The sequence below is a fragment of the Ranitomeya variabilis genome, chromosome 5 (genome assembly GCF_051348905.1).
Source record: "Ranitomeya variabilis isolate aRanVar5 chromosome 5, aRanVar5.hap1, whole genome shotgun sequence".
NCBI classification, from domain to species: domain Eukaryota; kingdom Metazoa; phylum Chordata; class Amphibia; order Anura; family Dendrobatidae; genus Ranitomeya; species Ranitomeya variabilis.
The window spans coordinates 146371286-146389314 of record NC_135236.1 but is presented as its reverse complement, the minus strand read 5'-3'; the positions used below and the strand labels follow the sequence as shown (position 1 = coordinate 146389314).

The 18029-nt window shown below is 42.4% G+C and overlaps 1 protein-coding gene across 5 annotated transcripts in view; it reads left to right on the top strand.

Annotated features, from left to right (window-relative positions):
* MCTP2 (multiple C2 and transmembrane domain containing 2) overlaps window positions 1-18029 on the top strand; it is a 217632-nt gene that overhangs the window by 69396 nt on the left and 130207 nt on the right. For all 5 annotated transcript variants that reach the window (XM_077263414.1, XM_077263418.1, XM_077263419.1 and 2 more), the window contains 2 exons: window positions 7074-7136; window positions 9344-9449. In XM_077263414.1, the coding sequence (XP_077119529.1) occupies window positions 7074-7136; window positions 9344-9449 (169 nt within the window). The remainder of the gene's footprint in view (window positions 1-7073; window positions 7137-9343; window positions 9450-18029) is intronic.

Sequence of the window (18029 nt, the reverse complement as noted above, 5' to 3'; positions counted from 1 at the left end):
CGCTCATACGTCCGTAAAACTTGCCAGTGTGACGCCGGCCTAACAGTTTCAAACACAACAATCATGGGTAACAATGTGAACAAATGTAATCAAACTGTCTAGTAGCTGCAAATCATTCTACTGAGGCAACAAAAACTTAGGGTACCGTCACACAGTACCATTTACATCGCTACGACGGCACGATTCGTGACGTCGCAGCGTCGTATGAGTATCGCTCCAGCGTCGTAGACTGCGGTCACACGTTGCAATCACGGCGCTGGAGCGATGCTGAAGTCCCCGGGTAACTAGGGTAAACATCGGGTTACTAAGCGCAGGGCCGCGCTTAGTAACCCGATGTTTACCGTGGTTACCAGCGTAAAAGTAAAAAAAAAAAAACCGTACATACTCACCATCTGATGCCCGTCAGGTCCCTTGCCGTCTGCTTCCTGCTCTCACTGAGATCCGGCCGTACAGTGAGAGCAGAGCGCAGCGGCGACGTCACCGCTGTGATCTGCTCTCACATTCCGGCCGGCAGACAGTAAGAGCGGAGAGCAGATGGCAAGGGACCTGACGGGCATCAGAATGTAAAACTATAAAACTTTTTTTGAAAATAAAAAAACTATTTAATACAAATTATTTAGTTTAAAAAGATTTTTCTGAAAAATGGTGACTATTCTGAAAAAAAAATTAGTTAATGAGTTCAGGAAAAAATACACAATTACAAATGTATAATCAGTGGGGGGAGTTAAACGGTCTGGCATTGCTTACTTAAGACATTGGCAGCGCATTGACCAATAAAGTTGGTTAGGCATTGTTTACTTTCTCACACTGGCAGAGCATTGAGTAGTCATGTGGTTTTCAATTTCACACATTGGTCAGGTCTTGTTTACTTTAACAGATATCAGTAACTTAAATAAACTGTACTCATGCTAACATCTATGCCCATGTGAGGACACCAAACAGGTTTTGAATTTTCTCAAAAAAAAAAGCCTGAAACGTGAACATATCTCAGTTTCTCTAACAATTTGAATTGTGGCACCAGTTATAGACTAAATCAGACAATCACTCAGGACAGGTTGTTTTTTTTTTTTTTCTTTTTTTTCGTGTTTTTTTTTGCATGCAGCATTGATACTAGCTATTGAACCCGTTCTACACCCGGGTGGCGAGCATTTATATTGGTATATGGTCTCCATCCTGGTATATGGTCTCCATCCTGGTATGTGCTGCTTCCATCCTGCGCCCTAATCTTGTCATGTGCTGCTACCATCTTACGCCCCCTTCCTGTCACGTGCAGCCCCCATCCTGCGCCCTCATCCTGTTTTGTGCTCCTCCATCTTCTGATGTGCTACTCTCTTCCTGTGTACTCATCCTGTCTTGTGCTACTCCAATTCTGCACCTCCATCCTGCCATGTGGTGCTCTCATCCTGCGTCCCCATCCTGTTTTGTGCGCCTCCATCTTGCATTGTGCTATTCTCTTCCTGTTCCCTCATCCTGTCATGTGCTCCCATCCTGCGCCCCAATTCTGGTATGTCCTGCACCCATTCTGCGCCCGCATGCTGTCAACTCTATAGTGTAAGGCAGACCCCATAGGCAGACTCTGTAGTATAAGACAGCACCCCATAGCCAGACCCTGTAGTATAAAGCAGCACCCATAGGCAGACTCAGTAGTTTAAGGCAGCCCCCCACAGGCAGACCCTGTAGTATAAGGCAGCACCCCATATGCAGACTCTGCAGTATAAGACGGCACCCCATAGGAAGACCCTGTAGTTTAAGGCAGCAAGGCTAGATGCCGATACAGCTGACCTTGCCATGACAGGCAGGGGGCCCACTGCTGGCGCCCCCCCCCCCCCCCAGCCTGCTCAGTGGCCAATAGCGGCAGAGCAGGGAGTTCGATTCTCCCTGCTCTGCCGCAGAATGTAACTGTATCGGCGCACTGTGCACGCCAATACAGTTACAGTAGCGTAGATCCGGGTGGACCCCCTCTGAGCTATGGCTATGGCCCCCTCTGCCCCCCGGTAGCTACGCTACTGCCGGATGCATACCTCTGTGGGGTCTAGATTGCGCAGGCTCATCGCGCTTGCGCAGTCTATAAAGGCTTCAGACAGGGTGACGCTCCTAGCATTATATTATAGATATTACAGAAGTAACCATACTTTTTCCATAGATGCAAAACTGTGAGGTGTCTGTAGGGGGCAGTACTGCTTACATTTTTGCTTGGTGCAGAAGTCTGATGATCTGAATTATTTCATTTGTTTGCTACAGGCCATTTCATTCAATTGTTTTCTGTGTTTATCTGTCAGTTTACGTAACCAGACTTTGGCGATCAATCCTCCCGTGTACATATATGCTTTCACTGGGTGAGGCTCAAGAAGCAGGCCAGAAAGTTGTTAGTTAAGCAACTCCTTGAACAGGATGTGCATTGTTCTGTCACATGCCTCCAGCCTGTTGGGTTTGGCTGCTCATAAACTATTTAGAAGGTTCTGAAGAAACCATTAAAAAGAATCCTGGGTCCAACTAAAACTGGATGGAAAAGGCATCAGGCCAAAGGAAAGAAAAGCCGAATGATAGCTGCCACTTGTAGAACAATTGTTTTTCCAGGGAAGTGGGAGAATATACAATAACATAGTATTTCCTTTTGATCCTGGGTTTTATACCTTCCCTACCCCTGCTTTACATTGCAGCCCTGCTTCTTAAGATGGCCCTTTTGGGAAAAAAAAAAGAGAGCTTGCAGGTATATTGTAGTCCAAAAAATACAAATGGGAAAAAAAAAATGATAACAATGTTATATTGTCATCCCATTAAATGATTTGTGCACGAGAAATGATCCCTCTACTGTGGCATGCAGCTTTTGCCAATGCATTAACTACATGTGGCCTATGATTTAGGCATCAATCATCAAATGCCATTGTTGACAGCTTTTGGAGCACAAATCGTTGTATGGGATGACAATCTAACATTGTCATAATTTTTTTTTCATTTGTATTTTTTGGCCTACAATATACCTCCAAGCTCTCTTTATGTTAATTTTTCTTGCTTTTTTTCATCTCTTCCCTACAGAATATTATTTTCCGACCTTTTATTGTTAGAGTGAGGTAGGGGAGTGAGTGACAGTCCTCAGTGGGGGCGCCAATTTGTTTCTTAGGGTCTCAACCTCCGCAGCAAGGCTGGTTTTGAGCAAGGTTTATCGCAGGGTCATTGTAGGACTTTTTGTGGTCTTCTTTTTTTTCAATTTTGGCATCTTACCAATTTGTTCACTGGGTAGATGTTTTTTAAAACATTGGATAATTAAATAATTTTAAGGGAATATATGTTCACCTCTTGATTTAATTCCTTAACTCCATTTATGATATTGGTACAAATTGTTTAGATGGCTCCCTGTGCTTAACTTAACGCTCACCTAGGCAATAAACGAATTATAGCTGCAGTGGTGAAGTACTGAAAAAAATACCTGGATAAGAACAAGAACAGTGTCCGCATTTATAAAGAGTGATAATAATGGGGTGTCCGCCCATCTCTATTTCTTACCAATTTAAAAACTTTAGACTAACCTTATAGGCTAAGGTAAAATGGCTATTTGACTCCGTAATCGCAGTGACACGTTGCAATATTGGATGCAATGATTTCCCGTCATGACGCAGAGCTGCGATAGTCACATGGTCTCCAAATGTGTTGCCTATATTCACTATGCTGCTGATCGCACACGTCACACACCGTAAACTTCAATGAAATGTGAACACGACAGTCAACTCGTCTTCAACTTGGCTGTTTATATGCAGCAAAATCGGAACTTAAAAATGTGCACAGCAAACCCCCGAGCCTTACGCTGACTAATGTGCAGCACTATTTCTACATCGGATCCACATGAAGCAGAGATGCAACTTTTTTTGTGATTTAAAGCATCGAGCTATACCCCATTTTCACTTCACTTCTACAAACTGATGTGAATGGTGAATTAGATGTGATTTTGACATATAAAATATGCACAAATGAGTTGTGGGCCAGGGAGTCTCCATATGTACGAGTACTGGAGTTACCTGTGCATGATCTGATCTACATGCAGTTGTGTAGTCCGGAGCGCTGCCATGTTTTAGGATTAGCGCAGCCATTCTAATCTACTTAAACATATTATAACACTTCATTGTAAATGTGTATGTTTGCGTAGGCATAACCATCTCTGTTATGTAAGCAGCAGATGTATCCTCAAATAGTTAGATACAATCCCTAATGGGTATTTACATACTTCCCAAACTAAGCTAGTGCTGCTCATATAATCCCCAGATAGACCATCGGCGAATAATTTGATGTTCTATGTATTTTCCTATAAGAACCTTTCTTAAGTCGCTTGTCTACTTGGGTTTGAAATGGGGGAAAAGATAATGAAAATCAATATGAGACTGCTCCTTTTAAGATCCACTACATTTTCTCATGCAGACTATTACTTTTATTTATTTTTTAATTTGAGCCAATATTTTTCTGTACAAAGGACTTGGCATGGCATCACACACTTACTGCACAAAATGAATATCCCTTGATTCTTCATATCATGGAGAGGATGACTACTGCTACCTGCGGCTATTGCTACCTGCGGCTATTGCTACCTGCAGCTATTGCTACCTGCGGCTATTGCTACCTGCAGCTGCTGCTATTGCCTGCTGCTATTGCCACTCTTACTGCTTCTACTACTTTTTTTTTTTCTTTTCACCCATGAAAAGTTTCATCAATATTAACCTTACAAAGAAATGTTGCATGGATAATAAATGAATGTTTGATTATTTTTTTTTCTTAATCCTGTTTCCCTCTCTTTTTTTTATTTTTTTTGTTGTTGTTTTGTTTTTTTTTAGTCTATAGAACCAGTGCATCAGGTCCTTGGGGCTTGCACAAATATATTTTTGTATTCAGTGCTGCTTTCTTTCATTCTGGTGTTATGATGATGCGTTAAAACTTGTGGAGAATACTGGTGGATGTGGCTTTCCATTTTTTTTTTTTTGGCATTGCAGTCTGATTTTCGCAGACCTATTCCCTCTAAAATCTATAGCATGTTCTCCCTCCTGACACTTTCTTTTGCCAATATTGCTGAGCAGATCAGTTTCCTGTTTTGTTCCTTGCTTAAATGCCATGCCTAGCACTTGGGTGTTAAGAAAACTCTTCCAGCTGTTGCAACTTGAAGGATGTATGACTCGGGTGTGTGGGGATCACTTTCTACATAACCAAGAAGGTCCAGCTTATCAAGTTGTGAGCGTCACTTTACAGTAATCGGGCATGATTTTGCTGGAAAGGGATTCATAAAAAGGAGAGATTTTATACATTAAATACCATCCATTAGTTCACAGCCCAACCAGGTAGTCTACTTCTTTCAGTCTAAGGCTACATTCACACATTGCAGCTGCTGTTTTTTTCTAAAATCATGACCAAAATATTAGATACATTGCAGATGCTTAAAAAAATAAAATAAAAACAGCCCAAGTTATGCACGCAGCCTAAAGATGACCAAGTAAAAAAATGGCTAGTACTTGCTCTTACATTATTCCCACTGCCCCCGAGCACTTTTTTTTTTGTTTTTTTTTTTGTTAGGTACTTCATATGGTTCCAGAGAAATGGACCTTTTCATTCAGTGATAGTTTTTATGGTCTTCACCAAGATGGCGCGGCTGACAAAATTCCCTGTGGTTGCCTGTTACCTTCTCTGCTTTATCACTGAATAGACCAGGTTCTCTTAAATGTCCCATGACTTCCAGGTAATTCAGCCATCTACAGTATAGTGGTCATGTAACATTCAGAGCAGCTGTCTGATATTGTGTATGGCCCCCCGTCATGCAATCGAAAGGGGAAAAACGGTCTTGCCAATCATGGTGGTAACAGCAAAAGATCTCTGAAGTTGTCCTGTGGTATCTGGAACCAAAATGTTTGCATTTGATCTTTTATGCCCTGTAGGTTGAGTTGTGCCTTTGATTACATTTGTTTTTCCAGTATGTGTCACAGATCTTCGGTCATGGTTTTGACTTTACCAAATCTTAATCTGAACACTGTTGGGTTCGGTAAATTATTCCTAAGCAATTTTTGCAGTGCAAGCTGAAAGATGTCACTATTTTTATATAATTTTTTTTTCCTGTAAAATGAGACTTTATGGCAGAAACCCTATGAACGCCTTTGTAATCAATGTGATCTTCTTACAAAGTTGTACTCTGTAGTGCTGAAGCATGTAAATATGTAATATTAAATATGAATAGCATTACTGCTCTAGATGATAAGAAAAAATGGAGTCTGTACACACCAGCTTTCTCCAGCCTGTGGTAGTTTTAATTGCAGCAGGATCCTACCTACACAGAAATCGAGGCTTCAGTCAGAGAGGTATTCACTCTGCACGCGTAGGTTCCCAGCAGATCGGAGGCCACCTTGTCGTTGGCTGCTGGACATGCATGAATTGGCCAAATTATGTTCGAAGCGTCTACTTTTTTTTGTTATATAGAGCAATATTGCTATTCATATTTTATATATTACATATTTACATAACGTATCACTACAGAGTGCATCTTTGTGTTTGCATATGGAGGTGGCTGCTCCTAGTTCACACCTGTACACACTGTGATCTTCTGGGCGCTGTTGGTGTCCACCATGTGTCGGATCAGTCCTTGGCTTGAACAATGTTCGTTTCCTTTGATGAAACGGATAAATGGAAAACCCAACATGGATGTAAGGCTATGTTCACATTTATATGATCTAAAGGGAAATGTGATTTATCAGACTGACCTCTTCTTCTTCCATTGATTCTTGGGCACCAGTAACCCTGTCCCCAGTTTATCAGTTGTCCACTTTAAGTAGGTACTGATAACGAGCTACCAGAATGATCCTACAAGACATGTTGAATTGGAGATTCTCCAAACTAGCTGTTCTCTTGCTGCCTAATGTATCCAAGCACCCAACCTGTTTTAGTGACACAATATTTCAGTATTATTCACCTTATCAGTTATTGGTTTTAATATACTAGCTGATCTTTTTAGCTGTTTTAAGTAGATTGTTTTAATATTTTGCCATCCGTCACTTTTTAAACATCAAAACCATTGTAAGTCTACATCAAATTTTTATTTTACTTTTTAGGATGGGACAGGAAGCATTGACTTGAACTCTTCAATGTCCTCACAGATGTCAGAAGAGCTTGGAGTAAGTAGATCATCTTGCTTATATTTCATGTGTCTAATATCTCAATCGATAAACTGTGTATTGTCAAAATACTTGTCATGTAGAGGTCGGATTTGCTTCCGTTTGGGACCAGTGTCCTCCCTAGAGTCTAGGCCAACCATGTGATGCTCATATCACTGTCGGGAGACAATATCCTTAAACGCTCCCAAGTGAAAACTCTGCATTACCCTTTTTAGGTGGAGATGGACACTAACAGTTTAAAGGTAATTACTGTTGTAAGGCTGTAGTGGTAGAAAAGGTGTTTTACCAGTCAGACAGACTAAACGTAGGATTCGGCATATAAGAATATTGCAGGCTGCAACTTGTTCATTAACTTGTATCTCGAAATGCACTGGAAGTAAAAATTCAAGGCTGGCATCTTTTGGATTTTAGTAGGTACAGAGATTTATATTTGTTTTATCTTGCCCAAATATACAATAAATCAGCAAGAAAACTTCCAAACTTATCTACACTGCCCACTAGAATTATATATTATTGGACATTAGTGAGGTCTAGACATGGTCTAGGGGAATAGTCAGGTGCAAAGCTTCCACCTCAATCATCCTGTAGGTGGTGGTTAATGGTTTTGGGTCCAGGTCTCATTGCCAGCTACTCATATTCTTACACCAAACCGGCATGCCATTTATTTTGCCTTTAATTGTGCAGGGCTAGTTTTGTCAAACTGAAACAGGAAAAGGCCTTCCTCTTAGTGTTTATGTAAGGTTGGAATTGTAATATTCTGTAGAATTTCATTTTATGCCGTAGCACTTCTTTTACTAGATCGAAGGGCACAGCCTAGTCCAAAGACGTCTGTCTGCTCCAGATCACTATTTCACCTCTAACAAACCGTACAGTTGGTAAGACTTTAGATAGGGTGAGATCTCAAAATATCTACAGTACCTCACCACAAATTGTCTTTGGATTGTTGAATGGTGCTATTCTTGCCTAGGGAAAATGCAATTCATGGAGCAACCACACTAGCGTGTGGTGTAAGGACAGTCACTTGTTTTACTGTGGTCTCATTACATAACACAAGGAGTGGAGAAAGATCCAATTTTGAAGAATAATTTCATGATTGCCCAATACTCTGTGACAAGAAGTTTGTGCTACAGTTGTTTTTTGTGGCCACCCAGTGGTTATGTTGGCCGCCGTCTGTGGAGGGTTTTGCTAGCAAGTAGCAATGTGTTGAATTTCTGTTGTAAGAAACTAGAATCCTGAACCAAAATCACATGAAGTTACGGGTGGACATTTGTAAGTGGGTGTTTGTCCTAGATGATGCCATCTATTAAACTGCTGATGGAGTTGGATTTCTAAAGAGGATCGTCATGTCAGAGGCCAAAGTTTTTGGTCTTGAGCATTTTCTTGTTGCAATAAAGTGAACACATGAGGCACATTTGATGTCATTTTTTGGTATTAAAAACACAAAACACACCCACCCACTGAATACATAAAAATGTGAGGTCAACCTTATTTTGTTGTGGATTGTGTTACTAGGTGATATTGTCATTAGGATATGATTAGTTTATATTTTTCTTAGTTTGCAGGAAGTATCCAGTATACAAAGATTTCCCAAACTTGACACTTCATTCCAGGCATCCTGAATGGAAATCATTTATTTTATGATGAATACAGTAAAAATAGCATTGTTCTCAAGGTGCCAAAATGAATTATGCAATGGTGGAAGTGTGTTTTTTTTTTTTTTTAATGAAATAATAAATATTTCCACCTCGGTATTCCACCTTTACTCTTGGGCTCTTCATGGACCACTGAGTTTAAATGATAAATTAGATCTTCAGGAACTGACGCCTCTGAGTAGTACAAAACGGGTTTGAGCTTTACCTAGTCTTCCTGGACCAGTATTTCACTAGCCCAATAAGGTTATAGTATTCTTGCATATGGCAATAGTACTGGGCAAAAATACATTAATGTTCCTGGGGCTCGGAGGTCTGCATCATATAGCAGACAGTGGAGAATTTAGCCAGGTCTGGTAAATGCTCCCCTTTCATAAGTGATGGCTTTATTGGTTATTAAAATCCCAACTTTAGTGGCTATTTTTTGTTCATATAGAAAGAAGAGATCCACTATAGATAGAGTTGATGCTAGAATGTGCCATTGTCCAGTATGCCAGTAGTCACATTTTGCAGTGGTGCATGTAATGTGTAACTGGTATTTTATTTTGTATTCTTCAGGGCCTTGAAAACTATGACAGTGTGAGCAATCTTCCAAATCTAATGTCCTACCTCCTGACTATCCACCTAAGAGAGGGTCGCAATCTGGTCATCAGGGATCGCTCAGGTAATTATGACGTGAAGATCTTCTGTATTGCACTATGTTAATGTAACCTGGTTTACGTATCCTGTCTGAACTCCTCTGCATCCCACAAGAAGCCATATTGCCCCCTGGAGAACGTTACCCCTGGTGATTCATCTAATCTACCTTCTTGATTGCAATGTCTGCACCAACAGAATGCAGTAAATCGTCAGTGGTTAAACTTGTTTTGTTGGTTTGTAAAACTGCGCAATCCCACTTCTGCGCTGTAAGTATTGTAGTATGATGACTATATTCCCTTCCTAGCCAATGTTTTATTGAAACCAAGCAGAACAATCTTTTACTTGAAGGGTTTGTACCATATTAACAAGTTATCCCTAGCCCATATCAATAGAATAGGAGTTACCGTAACTTTAGTGTTGGGAAGTATGACTACTGGGATCCCAAGGGATCTTGAGGGAGACACTAGAGTCCCTTCCGAATGGAGCAGAGGTTGAGCATGTACTCCTATTCTCTCTTAACTAATTCTACATTGGAATATTTATTTATACCTTTTTGCTCTTTTCTTGCAAAATATGCTTTTCACCATTTTTCTCTGACTTGCATTTTCACCTGGTCCCTTATTGGCAAGATTTCCTAACATATATAGGTTGTGAGTAGGACTGTTATTTACTAGGTGACCGGCCTTTATTTTCTTCAGGATGTGTTTATTGCACCTTGAGGGTATGTGTGCACTGAATTCTTTGGGCAGAAAATGGGTGGAAACTCCAAAGTTTTGAAAAGTCTTGCATTTTGTTTTTTTTAAGAAGGGTTTGGAGTTTCAGCTCCAAAAATAGCTTTTAATGGCGGTACTGGCTACTCCTTTACTGGGTAGAAAAGTAGACAACAAATGTATTTGTTGGGTTTTAGATTTGGTGTGCTCTTCCTTGTATGTAGCTTCTTTTTTGGTGTCATTTTTCTAGTGCTGGTACACAGACTGTATCTGCACAGAATGGGACCATATGTAGTGCTATGCTCTTGCTATTGAACCTCTGAAGAAGAGAACAGTCTGTTTAGTAGATGACCTGAGCATTTGTGGTCATGTAAATAAGCAATAATAAGAAGTCGAGAAGGGAGCTTCTGGTGAGCTGCCATCAACAATACATTGGGGGACGTTTTGATAAATAAAAACTTGTAGGCTGGGGCTACATGACCACACAGATTGTGAAGCCAAAGAGCTTTATGCTGCTAGCATATTGCAATATCATGCAAGTGAATTAGATCACCTATTTACCCAACGGTACAGCGCCCAAAACAGGCAAACCATAAAAAGTTGGAACCAGTTTGACTTTTTTGTAACTTGCTTGCCACCATATTCACCAGGATTATGTGGACACGTAGCAGACGCTTATAGCAATCTTTGGCCGCATGAACTGGGTGAAGGCTAAAGTTGCCGTGTAGCCCCAGCCTTGTACTAGTAAGATGTGATTCAATCCTGGACCAGGACTTTAATTTATTAATCCAAATGCACCAGAATTCTGAGTAATCCAGAGTAATAGAACACTTGCCTTATGCTTCATTAATTAAGATTTGCTTGCTGGATACTTTTATTTTTAGCATATCATGAAAACTCGATTTTGAACCATTTTATTCTTTGTATAGAAACTGTAAAATATAATGTAAAAGTAAGCCAAGCGAAAGGTGCTGGAAGGTTAGACGAGCGCTAATGCACCAGACTTAAGACTGTCCAGTCTAAGTTTATACTGTCTGGAAAATGTGCCAGATTAGTGTGTCTGCCCCAACTTGTCTTGAGCATTAAGTACCAATTTTTTTTCTTAGAGGAGGCGGACTTATCCAAATACCGGGGGTCCAACTGGCATATTATTTTATCCCACAACTTCCGTTTTTTAATAATATAATTGCGAGAGCTGTCACTTTGATCCCATATTGGAAGTTCAGGATCAGAAGATTCCTATTTGCAATAAAAACATGATTACCTTAATACACTCGAGTGACACACAACATTCATTGTGCCTTTTTAAATCGCAAGCCTACCGATTGTGACGAGAAGACTGTAGACACGCTACTGCTGCTCGATCCCTGACTATCCGACATCTGTGTACAAACAAAACAATACATTTAGTACACGTACATCCGACGGCCTACACACTCAAAGGATGTATATAGACACATAGAATATGTAGAATTGTACTTACATTGCCTCAGGTCGCTCACACGATACACACACTGTGTAGCTGGCGTTTCCACAGTTTGTCTGCAGAGTGTATGCTCCAAAATGGCTGAAATCATATTTCCTGTCACATGACCATATGGAAAAGCCTCATTAACGCAATCCAACACATGGTTTCATTTGGACATTTTGCTTGATTTGCGTCTGGCTGCTTTTGCAATAGACTAACAATGGCAGAATTAACGCTTCCGTTACCCATGCGTTAGCTTGACCGGACCCGAAAACTCTGCAGGCCGCGTTGTGGAAGGTGCGTCACAAACGCATGCCAATTTTGACGTGTTATGATGCGTCATACTAATGCAAGTCTATGGAAGCGTTACAATGTCCGTTATATTGCGTTTTGCCTACTTAAAAACGTGTCTGCCCTAGCGCAATGTGAACCCAGCCTTACTCAGATCTTTGTCCAGGATGTACAAAAATGTGGGCGATTTTTTTCTTCTACGTATAATTTAGCCAATCTACTCTGCTTTCCAAAACTAGGCCTGTTTTTTAAAAAAGTAAAGGGTAAATATCTTTAAAGTGCGATTTCTCTGTGTGGTACTTAGAAATTTGTGAGATTGCACATGAAGGTTATTCCCACTAATCACTGGAAGTCCTTGTTGGGAGGTCATGGTCTCTCTTTTGGATCAAAGTGTCAAATCTGGATTTTCTTTCTGATAAACGAGAGCCTGTCACTAGGTCTGGAGCCATGAAACAAACCTATGTATAACGTTATACAGCTGGAGTTTCAGATTTTAAATGAGTCCAGTATAGCAAAAATCCATTTCAGCTGTAGCATCCCCGTTACCAAAGACGTGGTCCGAATAGTGTAGGATACCTATTTAGACCCTTCCTAGGCGAAGTGCATTCTCAGTGAACTGGGCCTGCAGTATACATAAAGAGCTTTTCCATAGGTGGCAGTCGCCATGCCAAAAGTGTGTTCTTTAATACGTTGTTTAGAAGGTATGCATCTGTATACGATTTTTATTTTAGGAAAGCACAGCGGTCTACACTTTCCTCTGCAAAGACAGGTCCCTGTAGACTTTGGTCACTCTCAATCACATAGCTCCAGCGTGTAGGCATCCATCAGTGGGCACAGACTAGAAGCCTGCCCTCCAGGGCAACACCAAGTGAGCCGACTATCACGCTTGTCCCTATCAAAACCATTCATGTAGGCTTTGGGCAGTACATTAGCTGGGAGATAAGTATATTTGCAGCTGTTACATGCGTAGTTAAGGGTGTACTGTCCTCGCCTTCCTGTACACACAATGCTCATGGTGCCAATGTACTCACCTTCTGGATCCAGTAATGTATAAATCTTTTTACTAGCCAAAATTGACAATAAAGACAAGCTGGGAAATTGGTATGAAAAAAAAAAAAAACTGGAAGGAACTGTATCTGGACGAGTTCAATCATTGTCAGTATGGTCATTTTCATTCTTGTGCATTGTTTTTTATATTTTTGAGTAAATTTCCCTTTACATAAGGGTAGATCATAGAATGAGTGTTAAAAGTTGGAAGGGACCTCCAGGGTCATCGTCTACAACTCCCTGCTCAATGCAGAATTCACGAAATCATCTCAGAGAAAAGTCGGTCCTGTCTGTTTGAAGACTTCCATTGAAGGAGAACTCACTATCTCTCATGGCAGCCTTTTCCACTAATTGATCACCCTCACTGTCAAAAAGTTTTTTTTCTACTATCTACTCTATCTTCTCCCTTTCAGTTTCATTCCATTGCTTCTCGTGTTTCCATGTGGAAATGAGAATAAAGATGATCCCTCTACACTGTGACATCCCTTCAGATATTTGTAGACAGCTATTAAGTCTCTTGGCCTTCTTTTTGTGCAAGCGAAACATTCCCACATCCTCTGTGTTCCCTGTAGGACATACTTTGCAGACCGGTCACCATCCTGGTCGCTCTTCTCTGATTTTGTTCCAGTTTTTCAGTGTCTTTTTTTTTAAATTTGCCCAGAACTGGATCCAGTATTCCAGATGAGGCCTGACCAAGGAGGAGTAGAGGGGATTAATTACTTCATGTGATCTAGACTGTATGCTTCCCTTTATACATCCCAGAATGGTTTGCCTTTTTTGCTGCTGCTTCACAGTGTTGACTCGTGCAGTCTGTGATCTATTAGGCTACGTTCACATTTGCGGTCTGCGCCGCAGCGTCGGTCGCCGCATGCGTCATGCGCCCCTATATTTAACATGGGGGCGCATGGACATGCGTCGCACTTGCGTTTTGCGCCGCATGCGTCACTGCGGCGCACGCGTCCGGGCGCAGAGGACGCAGCAAGTTGCATTTTTGCTGCGTCCAAAATCAATGAAAAAAAGGACGCATGCGGCGCAAAACGCAGCGTTGTGCGTTGCGGCGCAAAACGCTGCGGCGCACAACGCAAATGTGAACGTAGCCTTAGTGTACCCAAGTCTTTTCACACGTGCTGTTTCTTAGTTCGATTCCTCTCATTTTGCAGATGTCCTTTTCCTTTTTCTTGGCCACATTTAGAAACTTGCATTTTTCCAAATATTCATTTTTGTGCTTGTAACCTCCTGTTTTTCATGAAAGCAACAGTGCTGTGACCGTTCCAAATGTTGAATCATGGACATATAAGGTATCTGGCAGAGCTCCATCAAGGATTTTGTTGTTTTAACTACCATATTGGTGCTGAATGTACCATGACTGAGCTTAATAACAGAAATGTGAACCGACTCATAATAGATGGAACAAGTATTTGCATTGTAACTTATAATTTTCATACTTTGTGTCTGAGTTTACAACGTTCACTCTTTTTTGAGGTGTTTCTCTCAGACCTACAAAATTTCAGTTTCCAAACAATGGCACGTCTTTTGGGACCAGGTCATATCAAGATCTGCTAAGGGCTGCAGGTTACTGAGCAGGGGGCACAGTAATAGGTTTTTTCTTCTGCGGGTTTACTTGTGGTTATGTTTATGAGAAATACTAACCATGTTATGTATGGCGGCTCGTGGTATTGCATGCTAATTATGACAAGCTCCAGGATGAACATGTTCCTCTGCACTGAACAGACCAGTTCTCAGGAATATTTGTTCAAAGATCCTAAATCATGGTAGAAAAACAGGTTACCTTGGTTAGGTAATCGTACTAATTGTCTGACCTACATGTGTCGCCTGTTCTCTTAGTTCTCCGGAATAAGCCATATAAAAAGACACTGTTCTTATGCTTAGACACATAGAGCGAGAGTGTCAGCCTCTGAAGCTTTCCACCTTCCTGATGTAGGTGTAAACTAAGAAATAACTCTTCATGACTTCTGTAGAAGGCATTGGTTTTACAAAACATTTTCAGAAAGATCCAGATTCTGTGTGCCTAAGATTGGCATATGATCTCAGCCTGATGGTGCCCTTGTCCCAGGGATGGTAAGTAGCAGACTTTTAGTCAGGAAGTGTGCTGCAGAGAAGTGTAAAAGTTTCATGTTTGCATTTCTACGTGGCGGCACATTTATTTTTCATAAACAATGAACCTGAGTCATACTGGCCCACCAGAGTAGCCGAGGACCATCCTGTGGGCCATGTGGTGATTAATGCTGTGGCAACATCCGGAATATATATTCGGCAGATGAGCGCACCTCCTGTAAGGCGCGAGCTCAGGCCCCGAGCCTGCTGTGTGCAATGCAGCTGCTGACTCTTAGGGTATGTTTCCACTGTCAGGATGGCCGGCGGTATCGCCGCAGCGGCGAAGCCGCTCGGCGCTAAGCCCCGCCCCCTTTCTGGGACGCGATCATGCCGGATGTGTTAACTCTTCACATCCGGGATGATCGCTCGCTCCCATAGGGCCCTGTGATATGCCTTGCGGGGACGCTGCGTCCCCGCAAGGTGTACGGACATGCTGCGATCTGAAAAGACGCGCAGCATGTCCGTAGTCGCAGGGCCGCCGCGTGCGGGTTTCCACGCATAGTGGAGACGGGATTTCATAAAATCCTCTCCACTATGCTGGAACATCTGGACGCTGCTTGTTTGACGCTGCAGCTCTGCGCAGCGTCAAACAAGCCGCGTTTCCTGACCGTGGAAACATACCCTTAGGGTATGTTTCCACGTTCAGTTTTGCTTCAGGCTTTGGTCAGGATTTTATGCAGGTAAAATCCTGACCAAAACTGCACCTGAGGTCACTGGCAGGTCACCTGCGGTGTACCTGCGTGTTTTGCTCATAGTAGCAACATGCTGCGTTTTGAAAAAACGCACCACGCATGCGTTTTCGCGGCAAAAACGCATGCGTTTTTTAACACATAGTGGAGTCTGGATTTCATGAAATCCCCTCCACTATGCTGTAACATCTGGACGCTGCGTTTTTGACGCTGCGGAAAAATGCAGCGTCAAAAACGCAGCGTTTCCTGAACGTGGAAACATACCCTTAGGGTATGTTTCCACGGTCAGGATGGCCGGCGGTATCGCCGCAGCGGCGAAGCCGCTCGGCGCTAAGCCCCGCCCCCTTTCTGGGACGCGATCATGCCGGATGTGTTAACTCTTCACATCCGGGATGATCGCTCTCTCCCATAGCGCCCTGTGATATGCCTTGCGGGGACGCTGCGTCCCCGCAAGGTGTACGGACATGCTGCGATCTGAAAAGACGCGCAGCATGTCCGTAGTCGCAGGGCCGCCGCGTGCGGGTTTCCACGCATAGTGGAGACGGGATTTCATAAAATCCTCTCCACTATGCTGGAACATCTGGACGCTGCTTGTTTGACGCTGCAGCTCTGCGCAGCGTCAAACAAGCCGCGTTTCCTGACCGTGGAAACATACCCTTAGGGTATGTTTCCACGTTCAGTTTTGCTTCAGGCTTTGGTCAGGATTTTATGCAGGTAAAATCCTGACCAAAACTGCACCTGAGGTCACTGGCAGGTCACCTGCGGTGTACCTGCGTGTTTTGCTCATAGTAGCAACATGCTGCGTTTTGAAAAAACGCACCACGCATGCGTTTTCGCGGCAAAAACGCATGCGTTTTTTAACACATAGTGGAGTCTGGATTTCATGAAATCCCATCCACTATGCTGGAACATCTGGACGCTGCTTGTTTGACGCTGCAGCTCTGCGCAGCGTCAAACAAGCAGTGTTTCCTGACCGTGGAAACATACCCTAACATGGCACCCCAGCAGTAACCCCTTATCGCAGTTGGCTCTGATAGTAAAAGTTTAACCTCTTCTATCAAATGACACTGTCAAGCCTGACAATAACATTTAAAAGACTTTAACATGGCGGTCACCAGTTGTCATGGCGATCGGCACTCTGTGATCGTCAGGTTGCCTTGTCAGACCTAAAGTAAAGCGGTGTATTGCATAGGTGATCAAGCGATTTGCACATTAAAGTTCCCTAAAGGGGATATTATGGAAAAAAAATTGGGTTAACAAATAAAAGATCTAAAATGTGTATCCCAGTAGGTAAACCTCGAAATAAGAAAAAAATCGAGATTACTCAATACTCTTTCAGACAAGATTATTTTTACCATTTAAGGCTACTTTCACACTAGCGTCGTGCACTGCACGTCGCTATGCGTCGTTTTGGAGAAAAAACGTATCCTGCAAAAGTGCTTGCAGGATGCGTTTTTTTCTCCATAGACTTTTATTAGCGACGCAGTGCAACGCATTGCCACACGTCGCAACTGTCGTGCGACGGTTGCGTCGGAGCGTCGCCACCAAAAAATGCAGGTAAAATGCGCGGCCAGAACTCCGCCCCCTCCTCTCCGCACCTCACAATGGGGCAGCGGATGCGCTGAAAAACAGCATCCGCTGCCCCCGTTGTGTGGCGCTTTCACTGTTAGTGTTGGTGCGCCACAACGTCGCATAGCGACGTGCAGTGCACGACGCTAGTGTGAAAGTAGCCTTAGACACTTAAACATAACCATGGGATGCGGGTCCCTGAGATGGATACATCTCTCTCAAGAATGAGGCTTAACTTTTTCTCTGAAAAGTCTGCAGGCATTGTGTGACTACACACACTTGTGAATCCCCCCCCCCAGTGGACACACTGTGCACTGTGAGAATTCAATGGTTTCTCAGCCAACGGTGGTCAAACATGCGATATTTATTCTCCGGGGCAGAAACCGATTAGTGGCAGTGGCCTCGCTCAATACAAGTGTACTGCCCTGACTCTACCCAAAATGAGAGCTAGAGAGAGAGTCTGCAGGAATCTTTAATCTAAAAAGTAATTTAAAAAAAAAAAAAAAAAAATTCCTGCGGAAAGGACAACTGTCTAGCAACAGCGCTAATCCTCTCTCCAATTTTAGGCCTTCATTAGTCTCAGAATTGCACTTGCTTAATGTGGGCATAATGAACAATTTTTATGCAGATTGTATGTTTCTAAGAAATCGGTATAACCGTGTACAAAAGAATGCAAATCATGAAAAATATGTAGGTAAAACGCCAACCTGGACGAC